General features: G+C 36.3%; 1 protein-coding gene across 6 annotated transcripts in view; it reads right to left on the bottom strand.

The window, feature by feature from the left end:
* Positions 1-19,218, bottom strand: part of Erbb4 (erb-b2 receptor tyrosine kinase 4) — a 1,069,446-nt gene that overhangs the window by 262,081 nt on the left and 788,147 nt on the right. For all 6 annotated transcript variants that reach the window (XM_087567483.1, NM_001437634.1, NM_021687.3 and 3 more), the window contains 2 exon segments: positions 15,548-15,747; positions 6,194-6,326 (listed from right to left, as the gene is read on the bottom strand). In XM_087567483.1, coding sequence (XP_087423609.1) covers positions 6,194-6,326; positions 15,548-15,747 — 333 coding nt within the window.

Here is a 19,218-nt window from a genome sequence, read left to right on the forward strand (position 1 = left end):
CATTAGTTTTAGTACTTATACAGTAAGATATGAATTTGTTTTAAATCAAACTTTTTACAAATTTTCTTATTTAAAGTCACAGTTATAAAACAAGCCTTCCTTTTGTGCTTCATTAATACAAGTGATATAAAAATGACCCAAGGGAGGGTATTTAAAGTCTACAAAAAGTTACAAAAAATGCATAATGAAATTTTATGAGAGACTAGTAAGCTTCTGAACTTCAGATAATTACTAGTTTTGGATAAAAGACTGTGGCCATTAAGGGGTTATGGTGACAAATGAGGAACATAATTTGTATGCTTCTAAAACATAGGCTGTATGATTTCTCTATCTTAGAGTCCCCCTCACCACACTCAATAAAAGAGTAAACGCATGTCATAAGAACAATAGGGAGACCATTGCCTTTCTTTGCTAACTTCCAATTAAAGGGCCCCTAATATTCTTCCTGCTTTCAGGAGACATCTTGCTTATGGTCTTTAAGAGTAACTGAGACTTGTTTCCCCAATGTAGGGTAATGCCAGGTGGAGTGGGAGGGTGGGAGTGGGAGCATCCTCATAAAAGCAGGGGGAAGGGGGAAAGGGGAAAACATTTGAAATGTAAATACATAAAATATCCAAGAAAAATAAAATAAAGAGTAATTGAGCCTTTGATTACCCTGTATCCATCACTGCTCTTCTTACTCCACTCTCCTGGTGACCTGACTGGAGTCTTGCAGTTTCCTTGACTTGGATGGGGCCTAACTAGTTACAATCTATGACCCTACTGTGTTAGCATAGTCAGTCTTTAAATCCAGAGTGAATATCTTAACACCAATTCTCCAAAATCTAAGTCTTAACACCAACACCATTATTTTAGAATTAAACACTTAACATCTAGTTTGCTAAGTATCATCTATAAAAGAAGGAAACTGTTTTATTGAGAAGCGATTTTTTTTAAATTTACAATTTAAATCTTTGACTGGCAGCCTGATGCTAGTCTCAGGGATTCAGAATGTATGCTAAATAGGAAAATCACCGTTCCATTCTAACTACCTTTCTCTTCCATTTTGATTGTTCTTTGTATTTAAGAGTTGCAGAAATACATTGATTTTGCCACTTGAATTTAGATACAAATTAGACTGAATTTATTGACTTTCTTTTTCCCTTCAAAAAGTCTTTGTTTTATTTTCCTTATGTGTATACATGCCAAAAATCTTGTATTTATAAATATATACTTACAAATGCCCTTCTCATTTTTATAAATATGCATTTATTTGACTGACTTAAACAGGTTTTAAAATAACTTAGTCAACCATTTGCCAGGGTCAGATTGTTGGAAAAAATGGAAATGATGCTAATGAATTCCACAGCAAGGACTTTAGCAAGATCTTAATAAGTGTATTTCACTTAATAAGCATATTTCACTTCCTATAATCAAAAAAGGTAACACCATGCTATTCCCATTTATCATAAGAAACCACAACTTAGGCCAATGAGATGGTAAGCATCTCTTAAGCCCATCACTAGGGAACTTTAGGCAAGAACACCATGTGACCTAGAAGTTTAAACAAGCTTGGACAACATTACAAGACCTAAAAAGGAAGAAAGGACAGAAGAAGTGAGAGAAGAAGGAAAGAAGTTGTTCAGTATGGAGTTAAAGGCAGATTTATCCCCATCAAAATACCAATCCAATTCTTCAGAGAGTTAGACAACAATTTCCAAATTCATCTGGAAGAACAAAAAACCCAGGATAGCTAAAACTATCCTCAACAATAAAAGGACTTCTGGGGGAATCACTATCCCTGAACTCAAGCAGTATTACAGAGCAATAGTAATAAAAACTGCATGGTATTGGTACAGAGACAGACAAATAGACCAGTGGAATAGAATTGAAGACCCAGAAATGAACCCACACACCTATGGTCACTTGATTTTTGACAAAGGAGCCAAAACCATCCAAAGGAAAAAAGATAGCATTTTCAGCAAATAGTGCTGGTTCAACTGGAGGTCAGTAGGTAGAAGAATGCATATTGCTCCATGCTTATCACCCTGCACAAAGCTTAAGTCCAAGTGGATCAAGGACCTCCACATCAAACCAGATACACTCAAACTAATAGAAGAAAAACTAGGGAAGCATCTGGAACACACGGGCACTGGAGAAAATTTCCTGAACAAAATACCAATGGCTTATGCTCTAAGATCAAGAATAGACAAATGGGATCTCATAAAACTGCAAAGCTTCTGTAAGGCAAAGGACACTGTGCTTAGGACAAAATGACAACCAACAGATTGGGAAAAGATCTTTACCAATCCTACAACAGATAGAGGGCTTATGTACAAAATATACAAAGAACTTAAGAAGTTAGACCACAGGGATACAAATACCTCTATTAAAAATGGGGTTCAGAGCTAAACAAAGAATTCACAGCTGAGGAATGCCGAATGGCTGAGAAACACCTAAAGAAATACTCAACATTTTTAGTCATAAGGGAAATGCAAATCAAAACAACCCTGAGATTTCACCTCACACCAGTGAGAATGGCTAAGATCAAAAACTCAGGTGACAGCAAATGTTGGCAAGGATGTGGAGAAAGAGGAACACTCCTCCATTGTTGGTGGGATTGCAGACTGGTACAATCATTCTGGAGATCAGTCTGGAGGTTCCTCAGAAAATTGGACATTGAACTACCTGAGGACCCAGCTGTACCTCTCTTGGGCATATACCCACAAGATGCCCCAACATATAAAAAAGACACGTGCTCCACTATGTTCATAGCAGCCTTATTTATAATAGCCAGAAGCTGGAAAGAATCCAGATGCCCTTCAACAGAGGAATGGATACAGAAAATGTGGTACATCTACACAATGGAATATTACTCAGCTATCAAAAACAATGACTTTATGAAATTCATAGGCAAATGGATGGAACTGGAAAATATCATCCTGAGTGAGGTAACCCAATCACAGAAAAGCACACATGGTATGCACTCATTGATAAGTGGCTATTAGCCCAAATGCTTGAATTACCCTAGATGCACAGAGCACATGAAACTCAAGAAGGATGACCAAAATGCAAATGCTTCACTCCTTCTTTAAATGGGGAACAAGAATACCCTTGGCATGGATTAGGGAGGCAAAGTTTAGAACAGAGGCAGAAGGAACACTCATTCAGAGCCTGCCCCACATGTGGCCCATACATACACAGCCACCTAATTAGACAAGATGGATGAAGCAAAGAAGTACAGGCAGTCAGGAACCGGACGTAGATCTCTCCTGAGAGAAACAGCCAGAATACAGCAAATACATAGGCGAATGCCAGCAGCAAACCACTGAACTGAGAACGGGACCCTCGTTGAAGGAACCAGAGAAAGGACTGGAAGAGCTTGAAGGTGCTCGGGACCCCATATGAACAACAATGCCAACCAACCAGAGCTTCCAGGGACTAAGCCACTACCCAAAGACTATACATGGACTGACCCTGGGCTCCAACCTCATAGGTAGCAATGAATATCCTAGTAAGAGCACCAGTGGAAGGGGAAGCCCTTGGTCCTGCCAAGACTGAACACCTAGTGAACGTGATTGTTGGGGGGAGGGTGGTAGTGGGGGGAGGATTGGCAGGGGAAGCCCATATAGAAGGGGAGGGTGAGGAGTTAGGGGAATGTTGGCCTGGAAACCGGGAAAGGGAATAACAATTGAAATGTAAATAAGAAATACTCAAGTTAATAAATATAAAAAATAAAGGCAGATTCATTTCTTCAGAGGCAAGCATAACCAGCTTCCTAGACCAAATAAAAGAATTAGACAATGCTGCCAGATGAGGGGCTGTGTGAGAAACCCTCAGAGTGCAGACAAAGACTAAAAGTATTCTTTTAGATGCCATTTTTATATATGTTATATATAAACATATATATGTATATATATACATATATAATGAGTTTTACTGTATCGTAAGTACTTTTAAAACTTTAAGTACTTTCTCATCTCTTAATGCTATAAACTTGATGGAAATTGTTAAATTTAAAAAATGTTTAACGATTCCAGAAGCCACTAGTTTTGTTTTGTTATTTTTGTGATCGTTCATCAGGAAGTATAAATGTGATCCTGAATGGAACATACAGCAACATGTTTTTATAATTTATATTTCAGACAATATTAACCCTAAAATACCCAGAAAAATGGCATTGTGGAAAGGAAGGAAATCCAGATTCCCAGTACTCTAATGATGGTTTGATTATTCAGTCACTGTGTGATTTTTACCTGATATTATATTATACAAGTCTTGTTCATAATTTGCTGCAACTAGGTAAAATGACTTCTCAAATCCCCTATCTCATTAGAAATGCATACTTATTTAATAATCTCTTATTGTAACGTGGTCAGTAAACTAAATTCCAGTAAAAATACTTTAATGACAACATTTGCTATACACAGGTAATTTTTTGATCTGAGGGACTTTATTTAGAGGGCTTTTCTGTCATGGTACTATGAAGAAGCCTGAATACTATCCCAGTGTGTAGGATCTATTTATTACCAAATTTCTATATTGATTATACTTTACAAAGCTCATATATGAAATATTTTAAAATATTAGTCTTATCTTAAGTTACTTTTTTATTTAAACATCAAGTTTCAGCTTTGTTACCTAATTTCTTAGAGTAAATCTGCCTTGGCCATTTGTAAGAAGAAATATATAGTTATTAAAATGATGAATATATTTTTATACTCCCAACATGATGCACAAAACCAGTGCTGTCATTGATCACAGTATCAGTTGTCACAATAAGGAAATGAGTGAATGGGGAAAATAAATAGACTGAAGACATTCTAATGAATAGTTTCCAAAGCTGTTTAAAATACTTTCAGTTGAGCCATATAAGAGAAACTGACTTAGAACAGCCACAAGAAATACATTATCACACTAATGAAGGGCAACCAGGGGGCCTGAGATTCTGCTATAGTAAAGGGATTTTATAGGGTATGATATGTCATGGTAGAGGGTGGAGCCTAGGCTTCCTTGTAAGCCATGTGATGGTTGCAGTACACAGAGAAGTAAAATTGCTGGGTTAAAACATTGCTTAGAAAGGACTGAAAGAGCTTGAAGGGCCTTGAGACTCCATATGAACAACAATGCCAACCAACCAGAGCTTCCAGGGACTAAGCCACTACCCAAAGACTATACATGGACTGACCCTGGGCTCCATCCAACCTCATAGGTAGCAATGAATAGCCTAGTAACAGCACCAGTGGAAGGGGTAGCCCTTGGTCCTGCCAAGACTGAACCCCCAGTGAACGTGATTGTTGGGGGGAGGGTGGTGATGGGGGGAGGGTGGGAGGGGAACACCCATAGAGAAGGGGAGTGGGAGGGCTTAGGGGGATGTTGGCCTGGAAACCGGGAAGGGGAATAACAATCGAAATGTAAATAAGAAATACTCAAGTTAATAAAGATAAAAAATGTCAAAAAAACAAAAAAAAAACACATTGCTTTTTAGGAAGTGGCAGAGTGAATGGAAAACCCTCTTCTACTTCAAATCAAAGGTTTCCTGTAGTCCTTCCCAGTTATCAAAGACAGAGAGATGTGGGCTGTTTCTTGGGTGGAAATAGGGACATGACCTTACTGGAGCAAAAGCAGGAGCTTTGCAGTGAAGACAAAAGGAAGGTGTGAGAGGAAAATCTGCAGTAGACTATAAGGTGTAAGGCAGGGTTTCTCAGCCTGTGGATCAGGACCCTTGGCAAACCTCTATTTCCATATTTCCATTACAATTCAAGATGGTAGCAAAATGACAGGTGTGAAATAACAGTAAAAATAATGTTTTGTGGGTCACCACAGCATGAGGAATCATTATTAAAGGGCTGCAGCATTAGGAAGGCTGAGAACCATGGTAGTAGACCAAAGTTTGCAGCCATCTACCTCCTAACACGAGGCGAAAGTTAAACCGTTTTGCTAAAGTTTAAGAGGGTAAAATTCAGTAAGATTTATGTATCTTGGTAAACATCTTTAAAATATGCATGCTAGTCAGTGCCAGTCTTATTATTGCAAGCAAAACAATTTTTAATTAAAAGTTTTTATCTTTCTTTTTCCTTCTGCATCACAGGTGCTTTTTAAAAATCTTGGTAGAATTTTCTAAATTATCACTGTTTTTCTAAAGGTCTGATTTTTGTTTTAATCAGTTGCTTATAGTAGCTTATGAGTTAAAGGTGGCCTGGTCGTCTCTTACCCATCATAAAGGTTGCAGGACTCTATACAGATCTTTCCCCTGCTGAAGCGCCGACATGACAGACACTGGTCTGGCCCAGGTCCCCAACAACCATCATTTGAACACAGGTGGTTACACACCATCCCTTCAGCAGCTGCAAGAAACACCAAAGTCAACAGGCAATGAGACGAATGCATTAATATTTACCATCTTATGTAAAAAGCAGAATAGCTTTTTTTTAATTAAAAAACATTTACTTCACCCTTTTGCTATTCTCCCTTAAACACTTCCCAAGTTTCTCATTTCATAATCTCAAATTTATGGCCTCTCTATGGTTATAACCATATATATGTACAGTAATAACCATATATGCATAAAATATAATTCCAGTGTGTGTGCCCAGTCAGGCTTGATAGTTTTTAAGGAGTTGGTTTGAAAGAGAACGTCTCCTGAGAGGTTCTTCCAGAACCTTCCTCATACAGATTAAGATGTTTGCAGCTAACCAGCAGACTAAGCACAGGTACCCCTATGGAGGAGTTAGAGAAAGGACTGAAGGAGCTGAAGGGGTTTGCAACCCCATAGGAAGAACAACAATATCAACCAACCAGACCCACCAGAGCTCCCAGAGAGTCAGCAACCAAAGTGTGTACACATGGGGTGACCCATGGCTCCATCTGCTTAAGTAGCAGAGGATGGGCTGGTCAGACATCAATGGGAAGGGAGGCTCTTGGTCCTGTGAAGGTTGAATGCCCCAGTGTAGGGGAATGACAGGGCGGGGAGACTGGAGTGGATGGGTGGGAGGGAGAGCACTCATATAAACAGGGGGAGTGGGTATGGGAAATGGGGAAACCTTGAAAGGGGATAACATTTGAAATGTAAATACATAAACTATCTAATTAAAAAAGGAATTAAAGATCTATTTCATGGTAGTACATCAACAATTTGATTTATCATACCAATCTGCATATTTTATTTTTCAGGCCTAATACCATGTTAGCCTTATGCCTTGTCTCTCCTACTATCAAAGGTGACAGAACTTTATTGTGTGTGAAGTGGTAAAGTTGTTGGGATTTTCTGCTCTGTTATCACATTATTTGACAGGAATGGTTTATCTTCACAGGAACCCAACATCCCTTCTGTTTTCTGTTGCCTCTTTGATTCTTTATTCATGCTCCTAGTAGCACAGAAGCTTAGAATTAAGTCAACAGAATCACAGGAAACAAAGCAACTCTAAACAAGAAACCACAAGAACTGCATGTGACTTATTCTTTCCAAACAGCCAGGTGGAATTGAAGACTGTCAGACTATTTTCGCTAAAGTAAAATCAAGGCAATGCCTCCAAAAGCAAAAAACAAAAGGGCAAGAAAGCTACTTTTTTGACATTCTTAAGAGAAAAAACAAAGTGTTTCAATCATCCGCAAGATGTCAACACACATCTGACCTCCCAGAGCGATCATCATGTTTGGAGCAGGCCTGTTCACAGCTTAGAGTTCGTAAGGCCATGTAATCCTCTCTAAAGAAATGTTAGCAATGTAGTTATTAGGAAACCTTTCACTTTCTCTGTATTGTCTCTAGAAGCTGTAAAACAGCTTTTTCTTTATCTCGTCTGAATTGTAACTGTCTATTAAAAATCTGGAGAGTTGATAATGTGCTTAGTATCTCAACCTTTATAGAAAATATTGAACCTGCTTCCATTAAAATAGAAATGAGCTTCAAATAATGAATTTTGCTAGAGCCCTGCATGTATGACAGTAAATGGATTCCCTCAAAAATATTGAAATAGAGCACCTGTCTATGGGCACAAAGGCAGAAAATAATTCTTTCATTGTATAGCAAATCTAACTACTATGTTGGTATTATTTATCATACATTGAAGCATGGTTTTTACTTAGAATGTACTTAGATGGGTAACATTAATCTTTTTTTTTAATGCTGAAAAGTTTGTTTCATATAGAGAAGTTCAGCTTTTCTGATATGATAGATCTAGGTTCAAATCTTTATTGCTTCCTGAGCCATCTTGCCGTGGGCAATTATTTTCCTGCTACAGATTTGTAACATGAATATGTTCCTTGCAGGATTAAGATGAATATGACCATAATATTAATATTGTATTTGATACACTGTTGGGTATTTTAAATAAACATTCAACAAATTTACTGACAAAAAATTTAAAAACACAAAAATCCTCCACACACATACATTTTGATAGGTGGCCTGCATAAGACCTGGGCACAAAATTCAGCATGTAGGAGTTGAGAGGAATGAGAAGCAGCAGTGATTATATATTAAAAAATATGCAAAGGGTGCTTATAATACTGAGTATGTTATAAAGTGTCTATCAGAGAAAAATACTGAACTGCAGAAAATCAAATAAATATTTCACTTCACTCTTAAGTAAATATGTTAGTAACATAACATATATATGATATATTATATATACTATACTTCATAAATAAGTAAACTATCAATAAATATCCCTTTGGTATTTAGTAAATACAAAATAAATACTCTCTATAGAGGATATGGTTTTCTCTATGTGTTGTCTTCTAAAATTGTCCTCAAATATATTCTTATACATTTCTAAGCTGTAAAATTTCCTATTCTAATTTTTTCTTGAGGCAGTAAATAAACCTACACAAGAAGAAATTAATTGTGTAGTCCATATATTTTAATGTACATTCCCTTTACATTCCCTTTTACCTTTTCATACTTTAGATTTTTTTTTAGTTTGTAACTTTTAAAATATCTTCTTTTTCCCCAAACATATGTTTCAGCATCCTGGAACACAGATATCAACACGTTCCCCAATGGAAACATGGATCACATACATCAACATGGCCTCAAGTTGCATCACAGACCACACATATCAATTTTCATTCAAGAATATTGTATTTACATAATTTCCATTCTTGTTCCATCTACTCCAACTTCTTCAGCACTCTCTCACTGTCTCCCAGTTTAATGGTTTAATAATTATTGTTACATGTTTGTGTACCTGTATACATACAGACATAAACACATACTTAACTTGGTGAGTCTGTTTAGTATTACTCAAATGTAAATAGATTTAGAGATGACTACTTGAGATAGATAACCTAACAGATGATCATGCTATACAGGTAACAGATATTTCCCTTTTCCGTAACCATTTATTTCCATGGCTTTTCAACTCTGAGTTGAGCTTTGATGAGGTATCTCTCATCTTTGATTTGGTGTCACTGGTATAATCCCTTAATTCTTCTTGAGGCGACCATATTGTTAAGTAAGATGTGATGTCTCACCTCACCTTTACATATGCTTCTATCTGTAATTCAGTAAGGAAAGTATAGGGGAAGAGACAAAGTTGAGTTACCCAAAGACTCTCCCACAGACACCTGTCTTATTAAGGTGCATTACGTACTAAGGATACAGAATTAGGGGCCATACAACATAAACATTTCTTTTAGTCTCCAAGGGATTCACTGATTAAAATGATACAACTTATGTGTATGAAAACAATAGAAAAATGTTGTTCCATAAAATTCAAAGCCAAAAGCATGGAATCTCAATGTGTTGGGCAGTTCTCTCTCTCTCTCTCTCTCTCTCTCTCTCTCTCTCTCTCTCTCTCTCTCTATCTCTATCTCTATCTCTATCTCTCTCTCAGTAAATCATGACACTGATCCAACTTCCTGTGCTATCAGTTGTGATTTGCTTCATTAGCCTATGAATGTATAACTCCAATTAGATATGTCTTCCCTCTAAATTGTCACATGGCATTTCCTCGGTCTCTTTTCTTCTAAAGATACTAGTCACTGGACTAATGTCTTATTCTACAGGCATACCTTCATTTTAACTTAGATTTTGATCTATCTTTATTTACTTGAAGTCAGACTTAACATGCGACTGGTCCGTGTCTTTTGAGGAGAAAGAACAATACAGAGCTCAGAGCTGCACAGAAGGAGCTCTAGTCATTGATTCCCAGTCTCCTGAATTTTAACACTGGACAGCTTTACCTTTAAAATGGTATAGCCACTCATGTAGACACTAGTCAGAATACAGTGCTGTCGTTTGAAATGAAAACTGAACCCTGCAGCAAGGCTGGCTTTTATCATTGAGAAGTTCTTGATGCCTTTAGACATTTTAGGTTAAAAATTAGAGGAGATCTCATTTTTGTAACTAATCAGCAACAGTAACTGCTAATTATTTTTTGAAAAGAACATAGAGAACATTTCAGTCATTGTTAGTAATTAGACATTGTGCTGTTTCAAATAAAATATGAAAAAATTACAAAGAACAGTGTACTGATATTTACTTTGGTAATTTAGGGAAGGAGATCTGAAAAGTATAATTAAGAGTTTCTATCTTCTGATTACTTCAAAGGATACTGTTTACATTGGATCCTGATTTATGTACCGTATGTTTCACATCAAGCCTGGTTTAATAAAAATTACAGTAGAATTCATTAATTTCTAAGTGAACATAGTGTATCCCATCCCAAGAACAGTTCTTCTAACCTGTTAGGCAGAATCTAGTTTATAAATGCACAGGACTGAGGGGAGCTAGCAAGATAGGTGTATGCAAACTAGAGATGGAAAGATAGGACTGTTGGCATAGTAGAAAACCTTTCTTAGCAGTGGTGTCTCATATTATAATTTAAATTACAATTAATCATGAGTGATATCCAAAGTTCATACTCTGTAGCATACCAAAAATAGAAATAATATGACCTTAATAGTAAGTGCATGAGATATTTACAGGAAACTGAAATTCCTCATGATATTCTAGAAAGTAAAATATTTATTCTCTAGTTGCTATTGTCATGGTTACCAGTGAAAAACAAATAGGATAGTACATGAAGAAAATATTCCTTCTAACCCTGTCTTTATTGTATGCCTTCCTTCTTTCCTTACCGATGCCATTTGGATTGAATACAGGATGCACACTAATCATTGTAAAATGAGGTCATGTGGACATCCGTGGAGTTTAGTGATTAGCAAGTAATTATAGTTTTGCTGTTTTTATTTGATTGAGGCATGCTCAGTGTGCTAGAGTTCCTATTACCAAATGGCAGGAAAGTAAAGACATAGATAAATATAAAATTGCATACAGCTGGTTCTTCATAGCTATGCATCTATGGTTAATGTTACTGCAGATGTAATCAACCTTTGATCAAACTACAAAAACTGTATTTATTTTTAAACAGGACTGAAATGATGTATCATTTTTTTTGCTCTTTACTATTCCCTATATATTTTTGCAACTATTTTCACAGTATTTAAATGCAGTTCAAAATTTTAAGTAACCTAGATATAATTTAAAGCATAATGAAAGATAAGCATAGGTTTCATAAAAAACGTCTGCCTTTTTGTACAACAAAGAATGCATGGCTACGGATTTTGCAGTTGTGCTGGACTTCTTGAACTGATGCCCAAGGATGATAAGCAGTAATGCATTTCTTCAGTATTTTATGCACCTCCCTAAACCTAACCAAAAACAAACACAACAAAACAAAACAAAAGCAACCAACCAACTAAACAACCAAAATCCCCCAAAAGAAAAAAAACTACTATAAACATTCAACATCACTACACATTTTTTCTTCTGAAGCATTACCCAAGTTTTATATATTGTGGATAATTTAAAGAACTTTTTCTGTCACTCATCAAAATACCACCCTACCCCCATGTCTCCATCTTCAGTGAATCACACTTATCTCCCCTTCATAACGTCCATCTCTCACTCCTCATTCATAGCTATACTTAGCCCTCAGCACCAACAGGTATTCCCTGGGAACCCACAGGCTACGATAACAGGGGAAGCAAAAAGTCTGACTGTAGATCTTCATATCTCTCTCAGCTCCTCGGAAAAAAATTCTCAGACCCATCATCAGCTCTGTAGCAGAAATCTGTTACAGACTCTCCTCAGTTTCTGATCCCATTTCCAGGGCACTAAGAAGATTCTGGTAGAAGATCTTGCTATCCTCCCTTCTGTGAACCCCTTAATCCCCTGACAGCCCATTCCTGTTCCCAAGTGTCAACTCCCAATACCTATGAACACATTTTGCCTGGAAACCCCATTAAAAGCACCTATGAGGATCCCAGGAGAAATTCATACCAGGCAACATACAGTCACCATACCAGAAAGGGCAGCAGAATATAGAGAACAAAACATCCACTCAAAAACACAAGACCAAAAACTAACACCTAGAATTTAATTTTTCCAAACTTAGATGTCTAACATGTTAGGGTAAAAACACAATCAACAATAGTCAGGACAGAATATTTCTATTAGAACTCAACAACCTTATTACAATAGACCTTGTGTATTTCAAGATAGCTGAAGCATAAGACATGGACTTCAAAATAGCCATGATTAATATAATAAAGGTCCTTAATAGTAAATAAACCCAGGAAAGCACAAACAGTGGAAGTACATGAATAATAGTGTTCAAGACCTGTAGATAGAAATAGAATCAATAAAGAAAACAAAACAGGATACACACACACACACACACACACACACACACACACACACACACATATATATATATATATATATAATGCAGGGTAGATTCTCTGCCATCATAGATATAAGAAATGGATATCTCAGTAAAAGAAAATGGTGAATATTTTCTTGGAAAATGGAAAATAATTCTTGGCCCAAAACAGGACTTAATCATTGGTCAATTGTTTACAGCCTAGTGAATGGACATAAAACCACATGCATATGCGAATCACTAATTTTACTCAGGTGTTTATTATTTTAAAATTCAATTGATTTATTTATTTATGTGTTACTTTATCTTACAAAATAAAAAGTGTCTTTGTGGCATTATTGTGACATGTTTGCTTGACTTTCTCCACCTTCCTATCTTCCCTCTCCCTTTTCTATCCCTGTTGTTTTCTTCTGCCTCCAGTGACTTGAGATGCCAGGGTGAGTTGGTTCCCCTTTTCAAAGGAGAAGGGGAAGGGAATGGGGGATAAACTTTGCAAGGGTGGCACTGGGTGGAAGTGGGGGCCTTTATGACAGTTTGAATATGAGTGGCCCAGGGAGTGGCACTAATGGCATTGGTGACCTTGTTAGAGTAGGTGTGTCGCTTGGTCATGGGCTTTAAAAAGAGCCTTGTCCTAGCTGTCTGGAAGCAACTCTCCTAGCTGCCTAAGGTGAATCTGTAGAACTCTCAGTCCTCCTGAATTATGCCTGCCTGGATGCTGCCATGCTCCCACTTTGATGACGATGATCTGAACCTCTGAACCTGTAAGCCAGCCGCAAGGAAATGGTGTCTTTATAAGAGGTGCCTTGGTCATGGTATCTGTTCAGAACAGTAAAACCCTAACTAAGACAGCCTTCATTCATTGGTAGCACATCTCACATTTTCAGGATTCCAGTGTATATTGAATACCATGTGAGACATCCAGTCTGATGAACTGCACAAATGTAGGATCCTTGTCTTTTCCAATGGAGACAACCACTGTTGGACTAGCTGGACCATAGCCTATAGTACATTGTAACAAATCCCCTTCAATCTACATAGATTCATTCTATAAGTTATGTTCCTCTGGAGAACCCTGACTAATGCACCTATTCTATGACTTTCATCTCCAACAATGTAAACAAAACAAATGTCTCAATGTTAGGAAGTACCCAGCTTTAGTTAGATTTATTTATTTATCTACCACTGTAATATCATAAAACATCTACTAAGACAAGTATTATCTTGACTAAAATATATAGAATATATTATAAGTAGCTGGTAGACTGAGTACGATAGTAATAATTTCTTTTGAATAGTTTCATAGTGAAATAAATATCCAAGTCTTTGAAATGTGATAGACATCAGTGTGATCAATGGACATATTAGTAGCCCAAAACACTGGGTCATTATTTATCTTTCTTGATATTGCTATACTAATCTTCACATGGATATTGCTACAATTTATAGGGTGGTTGCAAACAAATTAAATCACATATATCAATTAAGAAGCACAATCTGACATGTTCTTAGCTGGTCATTTACTACAACATATTGCAAGTCACTTCTGTTATCGAGGAGAAACTGATTAGTCAATAAATTATATTGGCTCAATAGAGTATTTAACTGGATATTAAAAGGCATTATAAGAACTTTCATATGTCTAAAATTATAGTAAATTTAAATATAAAGAAATAAGAACGCTTTAAGACAGAAAGTAGAAAACCTAATAGATTAAATTGAGAAAAATATAAAATGTATCACTAGTAAATATGAAGGTTAAAAATCATCTGAAAATAGAAATTTATTTACATTATAAGAAATAACAGAAAATTAATATATTAAAATTTCAAAGTGCTTCTTCAAATCTAGAAGAAAAAAGCCCAATAATTACCGATCTGAATATAGATAAAAGGCATGAATAAGGTGAAGTATTTTATAAGAAAAGATATAAATGTTCAGTGAGCACTAAATATGACTCAGTCTCAACCTCAATTATGTACATTTTAAAGATTTCCTTTTCCTATTAATAATCACTGACATATAAAACTATGATTGTTCATTGCATATTTAATAATAAAAAAGGTAGATACATAATTTGGAAAAGATGTTTCCAAATTGAAAAATTGATAACAAGCTTTGTTTAATTATATTTAAGTATATATGCACAATAGTTTCTAAGCCATGAAATGTGTTGTCTCAGAAGAAAACCAAATGTGCATTTTGAAGTATTGGTAATATTTGTCGCTATACTGTTTATATGTAAAAATTTCTTCTTCCCTTTCAAAAAACTTCAAAAGGCTTATGAAGAATCCACTAGAACTTCTCCCACATAGAACTGTCACTCTGTGAGAACCAGCACCACATGGGAGAAAGAGGCTGGAAGTAACAACCTTTCATGTCCCAAAGTTGTTTCTCAACTTCATCCTCTTCAAACTGTCATACCTACTTCGACAGTTTTGACTAAAAGAGGGAAGTCTTCTCAAGCCACAGTCACTCTTTATGGATGAGGTAACATCTTTCTTTTCTTTTCTTTTTTCCTTTGTCTTTGCTTTTTCTTTTTCTTTTTTCTTTTAAAAACCATTTTGAACTCCAAACCATCTATTTAAAGTATTGAATTTTTAAATTAACAATCATTCCATATTTTGATAAGAGTCTTTATAGTGATTCTGGGAATGGTGGAGGGGGCCCTCTTGGTATACCTCCACCATCTATAACATCTAAATCTATCTCTAGATGAGGTTTTCTGACATTAGCCAGTATGTGAAGACACACCATTTTTTACTATGCCACATTTTTGATAATCATACTACCTCTCTATTATCGAATGCTGGGATAATGGAGAAAACTTTGGATGCTATTTTTAAGTATTTTGCAAAATATTAAAAAGAACAGAAGGTCCTGTTTTAAGTACTTGTACTTACTACAGTTCTCAGCCCTCCTGTTGTCTCGGATCACTATCCTCTGGTTAACGGTGCTGAACAGTGTTGTCCAGTTGATGGTGTGGTAATAACACAGGTTGCTGTTGTCCGTGATGTAGATATTGCCCGCACTGATTTCCTTCAGAGACTGGAACTGTAGTGAAGTGATACCTTGTTGTTTGAGGATAAGCAATGAGAGACCACTAAAAAAGGACAGAGGTGGAATTAGAAAATGAATAATTCAGAAAATATGCTCAAAAGTTCAATAAGGACGTAGTATCTCACAGCAAAAATAAAAATAATGGAATGTAAAAAGTGGATGAACAGAGCCCTTCTTCTGATTGGCATTTCTTTCTTTGAAGCTATATAGGCTTAAATAATCATTTAATATCTATTTTGCAATTATTAATGTATGTCTCTCTCTATATATTGCTGAATTAGCTATATTCTGCCTTCTCTTCTGGGCCTAAATTCTGTATTCATCTAGAGTAAAATCTTATACTAAGAGTATTCATTGGATAAATATGAATATAAATATGTATTTATAATACCCACTATAGCACATTTGTTTAATTATGGTGATATAGAATTAGCCACCATTTCTTAGGATAAATGTTATATAAACTATTTGTAATGTTTTAAGATTCAATTTATGCATATCAGAAACCAAAATTTTATCAGTTGTAAAATATATAAAACATGTTAAGAAATACTAAAAATAAAAGACTTGAACTTTTAAAATAAAAAAATACATAGAGACTTCAGATACTTGGGAAAAAGATTCAAACTTAATTGACTGAAGACAAAAGAATGGTCTTTTAAAAGGTTAATTTTATTACAAAATCATCAATATTTTGTGGTCTCCATTGTAGTTATATTTTATTGGGCTTAAATTATACTTTCCACATTCCCATATCGCAGTCAACTAAAGGACATTGATCTTTGTTAACTAAAAACTTTTTCTTTTACTTTTATTTTTATTTTTTATTGGATATTTCTTTAATTACATTTCAAATAGTATTGCCATTCCCAGTTTCCTGTCCATAAGCTCCCTATCCTCACCTTCTCCCCATCTTCTATAAGGGTGTTCCCCTCCCCATCCAACCATCCTTACTGCCTGTCCAAGACTTTCCCTTACACTGGGGGTCCAACGTTGGCAGGACCAAGGGCTTCTCCTTCCATTGGTGCACAACAAGGCTATCCTCTGCTACATATGCAGTTGGAGCCATGGGTCAGTCCATGTATAGTTTTTGGGTAGTGCTTTAGTCCCTGAAAGCTCTGGTCGGTTGGCATTGCTGTTCCTATAGGATTGCAAGCCCCTTCATCTCTTTCAACCCCTTCCCTAATTCTGCCAATAGGGGTCCCATTTTCAGTTCAGTGGTTTGCTGCTAGCATTAGCCACTGTAATTGACATGCTCTGGCTTTGTCTCTCAAGAGAGATCTATATCCAGTTTTCCTTCCTAGGTTCATCAATCTTATCTAGTTTTGGTGGCTGTATATATATATATATACATATATGGGCCACATGTGGGGTAGGCTCTGCTCTACCCATTCCTTCAGTCTCTGCTCTAAACTTTGCCTCCATATCCCCTCCTATGGATATTTTTGATCCCCCTTTTAAGAAGGAGTGAAGCATTTGCATTTTGGTCATCCTTCTTCTGGAGCTTCTTGTGGTCTGTAGATTACAACTTTGGGAAATTTGAGCTTTTGGTCTAATATCCACTTATCAATGAGTGCATACAATGTGCGTTTTTGTGACTTGGTTACCTCACTCAGGATGATATTTTCCAGTTCAATACATTTGCCTATGAATTTCATGAAGTCATTTATTTTGAAAGCTGAGTAGTCCTCCATTGTGTAGATGTACCACATTTTCTGTATCCATTCCTCTCTTGAAGGGCATCTGGGTACTTTCCAGCTTCTGGCTATTATAAATAAGGCTGCTATGAACATAGTGGAGCATGTGTCTTTGTTGTATGTTGGGGCATCTTTTGGGTATATGCCCAGGAGAGATATAGCTGGGTCCTCAGGTAGTTCAATGTCCAATTTTCTGAGGAACCTCCAGACTGATTTCCAAATGGTTGTATCAATTTGCAATCCCACCAACAATGGAGGAGTGTTCCTCTTTCTCCACATCCTCACCAGCATCTGCTGTTGCCTGAGGGTTTTTTGTTTTTTGGGTTTTTTTGTTTGTTTGTTTGTTTGTTTTTTATCTTAGCCATTCTGACAGGTGTGAGGTGGAATCTTAGGGTTGTTTTGATTTGCATTTCTCTGATGATTGAGAATGTCGAACATTTCTTTAGGTGCTTCTCAGACATTCAATAATCCTCAGCTGAGAATTCATTGTTTAAATCTGTGTTGCATTTTTAATAGGGTTATTTGTCTCCCTGCAGTCTAACTTCTTGCATTCTTTGTATATTTTGGATAATAGCCCTCTATCATATGCAGAATTGATAAAGATATTTTCCCAATCTGTTGGTTGTAGTTTTGTCCTAATGACAGTGTCCTTTGGCTTAGAGAAGCTTAGCAGTTTTATGAGGTCCCATTTGTCAATTCTTGATGTTAGAGCATAAGCCATTGGTGTTTTGTTCAGGAAATTTTCCCCAGTGCCCATATGTTTGAGACTCTTTCCCACTTTTTCTTCTATTAGTTTAAGTGTGTCTGGTTTGATGTGGAGGTCCTTGATCCACTTGAACATAAGCTTTGTACAGGGTGAAAAGAATGGATCAATTTGCATTCTTCTACAGCCTGACCTCCAGCTGAACCAGCAACAATTGTTGAAAATGCTATCTTTTTTTCCATTGGATGGTTTTAGCTCCTTTGTCAAAGATCAAGTGACCATATGTATGTGGGTTCATTTCTGTGTTTTCAATTCTATTCCACTGAGCTATCTGCCTGTCTCTGTACCAATACCATACAGGTTTTTTTATCACTATTGCTCTGGGGGTCAGGTTTGGTGATTCTCCCAGAATTCTTCTATTGTTGAGGATAGTTTTCACTATCCTGAGATTTTGTTATTCAAAATTAATTTCCAAATTGCTCTTTCTAAAACTATGAAGAACTGAGTTGGAATTTGGATGGGGATTGCATTGAATCTGTAGATTGCTTTTGGCAAAATGTCCATCTTTATTATATTAATCCTGACAATCCATGAGAATGGGTGCTCCTTCCTTCTTCTGAGATCTTCAATTTCTTTCTTCAGAGACTTGAAGTTCTTGTCATATAGATCTTTCACTTGCTTGTTTAGAGTCAAACCAAGATTTTTATGTTATTTCAGACTATTGTGAAGGGTGTCATTTCCCTAATTTCTTTCTTAGCCTGTTTGTCCTTTGAGCAGAGGAAGGCTACTGATTTGTTTGAGTTAATTTTATACCCCAACACTTTGCTGAAATTATTTATCAGGCTTAGTCTTTCTCTGGTGGAACTTTTGGGGGTCACTTAAACATATTATCATATCATCTGCAAATAGTGATATTTTGACTTTTTCCTTTCCAGTTTGTATTCCTTTGATCTCCTTTTGTTGTTTGATTGCTCTGGCTATGACTGAGTACTATTTTGAATAAGTAGGGAGAGAGTGGGCAGCCTTTTCTAGTCCCCGATTTTAGTGGGGTTGCTTCAAGTTTCTCTCCATTTAGTTTAATGTTGGCTACAGGTATCTTGCATATGGCTTTTAC

Source organism: Rattus norvegicus, chromosome 9 (genome assembly GCF_021556685.1).
Source record: "Rattus norvegicus strain SHRSP/BbbUtx chromosome 9, alternate assembly SHRSP_T2T, whole genome shotgun sequence".
NCBI classification, from domain to species: domain Eukaryota; kingdom Metazoa; phylum Chordata; class Mammalia; order Rodentia; family Muridae; genus Rattus; species Rattus norvegicus.